This window comes from Olea europaea, chromosome 3 (assembly GCF_002742605.1).
Source record: "Olea europaea var. sylvestris chromosome 3, O_europaea_v1, whole genome shotgun sequence".
Taxonomy (NCBI): Eukaryota; Viridiplantae; Streptophyta; class Magnoliopsida; order Lamiales; family Oleaceae; genus Olea; species Olea europaea.
This window is the reverse complement of record NC_036239.1, coordinates 2,987,273-2,989,670: the sequence shown is the minus strand read 5'-3', so window position 1 is coordinate 2,989,670 and position 2,398 is coordinate 2,987,273. Positions and strand designations below refer to the sequence as shown.

Here is a 2,398-nt window from a genome sequence, read left to right as displayed (position 1 = left end):
ATGTCCCTAATCTTTGCTCAATTTGCACTTATGTCCTCAAATTTTTTCAATCGCGTTCTTTTTTTAAACATTTAGTAATTTGCACATCCCATCTCTGACTTCTATTTCGGTCAAACAAAAAAAAATTATCTTTTTGGAGGACATAAAAAGAAATATTTGCTTCTTGTATGTATATATATATATATATATATATATATGCATGAAATAAATAATAAATACAAAGTTAGACAATATGTTTGTCCTTCACTTTAATGTATGTTAATATAAAATTTGGACATAAATCATCATATGAAACGAGGTGTTCTTGAGATGGTAAAAGTGCAAAAAAATTTGAAAACATGAGTGTAAAAATTGAAGACCGTCGTTATAATTGATGTCATCACACAAAAAATATGATGTGTGTGTGTGTGTATAGAGACACCCCTTTAGTGCGGGTGCAAGCCATGTTAAATCATGAATTTTTTTTGGAGAATAAAATGGTAAAATTAAAGGACTTTAGCAAAGAATGTTAAATGGGACGAGCTTTATCGCTGTCGAGGTCGACTCACTGTGTGGGCGAGCTCACCCAACAAGTTCACCTATTAGTGGGCGAGCAGAGCAAGTCCATGAGCCACTCACGTTTCACCATTTTTCGGTTAAAGATGTCATTTTCAAGCATTATGATGAGTCAACGAGCTCGCAAGCAAATTCGTGTGAATCGCACAAACAGCTAACATGAGAATCGCTGTTTGACTTGCACATATCGGCTCACATTGAACATGAACTGAGTCAACAAGTTGCTCATCACACCTAATATCCCTAGACATAACTAACACGTTTATTGTTAACCTAATTTGTAAGTTCTCATCTTCGCATATGCACTGATCATTGGTCGAAAAAGTTCTATTGAAATTTTCAATAATTTGGGCATTACATTCAAACTTACATATGAGCTGACTCTAAATTATACATGATATCAATATTGAGAACTAAAAGAAAAAAAAAAAAGGAAGGTTGTCAATTCCTTAAAAGTTGAAGTGAGCGCTGTAATATCATGAGTATTTGTCAAGCTCTAGTAGACATTGAATCGATAGATTACATAAAATAATTTATTGTCACGTTGTACAGCTGTTTTATGTGACTCAGTGCCCAAGGTAGGAGTGAAAAAATGTTTAGATCAAACCAAATCTAGCTACTCGGTTTGATTCTACCAAAAAATTTAATGATTCTGGTTTTGAATCGAAGAAGAACCATAACCAAACTTATATATATTATTGGATACCCTAATTTTGTATTTATTGAAACCGGTCTATTAATTGGATATAGCTCATTGATAAGTTTTGTGTCATTGAAGACAACTCATTAATTGTGTACACCTTAATTTTGTATTCTTTTAAATTATTTCTCATTCACTCATTTAGTCATTTTCAATCTACACAATGTTGCGGCACGTTGGCATTGCATTTCATCAGTCAAGGGAGGAGATTCTTTCAAGATCGAGAAATAAAATTGGTCAATAATTTAAAAAGCCTTTAAATTATTATTACTACTACTATCACCACTACTTTGATTGTTTGATGAATTACTTGTGTCCTTCATAAATAGAGAAAAATTCAATAAATGTTCATGGAGCATTAAACAATTAATGATTGCCAATGAAAGTGGACTATAAGAATTTTGCATAATTCTTCCTTTCTTGTGGATGTGTAACATAGAACTGCTGCAATTAATTTGGTGAATAATTGCCGTTCCTTATTAAACATCACATGAGAATGAAAAATTGATTTATACATTCAAATAATGACTATATTTGTTTCTTAGTTTGGATTTTTGTGATTTTGATTATTGATAACTTGAACTTGCTGAACGCATTGACGTTTATTATATTTTTATGTTAGTATATATTATTAACTTATGAACATAGTGTAAGTCCGAAAATTTATGAAATAAAAATAGAACTAAACCAAACCGAACGGTTCATTTCGATTTGGTTTGGTTTCATATCTTAACAAAAATCATTTGGTTCCGTTATATAAAAATAATAATAATAATAATAATAATAATAATAATAAAAAATTATTGTTTTATAGTTCGCTTTGGTTCTTTCAGAATCAGAACTAAATGGAACCATATCCAACTCTAGCACGAGTTCTTGAAATTTGACGTAAATATTGCTATATTTCATGTACGTGTTAATTTATCGGAAATCACTGAAACATTAAATTTTAAGATATTCTCTTGCCGTAAGTACCCTACACTACGAGTTGTGAGCAAACTTTTATTGAGTTATGCTCGTGACTTGACACAAAATGCCATCTCGAGCTTAGTGTCATTTCGACGAGATCTTGGACTACATTTGTATAGTGTAACTACATTTATATTGTCGTTATTTAATTCTTGTTTGGGTACTTTTAAGTAT

The 2,398-nt window shown here is 31.0% G+C and overlaps 1 protein-coding gene across 1 annotated transcript in view; it reads left to right on the top strand.

Moving 5' to 3' along the window:
- The first annotated feature begins 505 nt into the window (after positions 1–505).
- The window catches only part of LOC111376972, a 5,088-nt gene continuing 3,195 nt past the window's right edge, over positions 506–2,398 (top strand). Inside the window, exon 1 of the mRNA XM_022999987.1 lies at positions 506–690. Coding sequence (XP_022855755.1) covers positions 506–690 — 185 coding nt within the window. The remainder of the gene's footprint in view (positions 691–2,398) is intronic.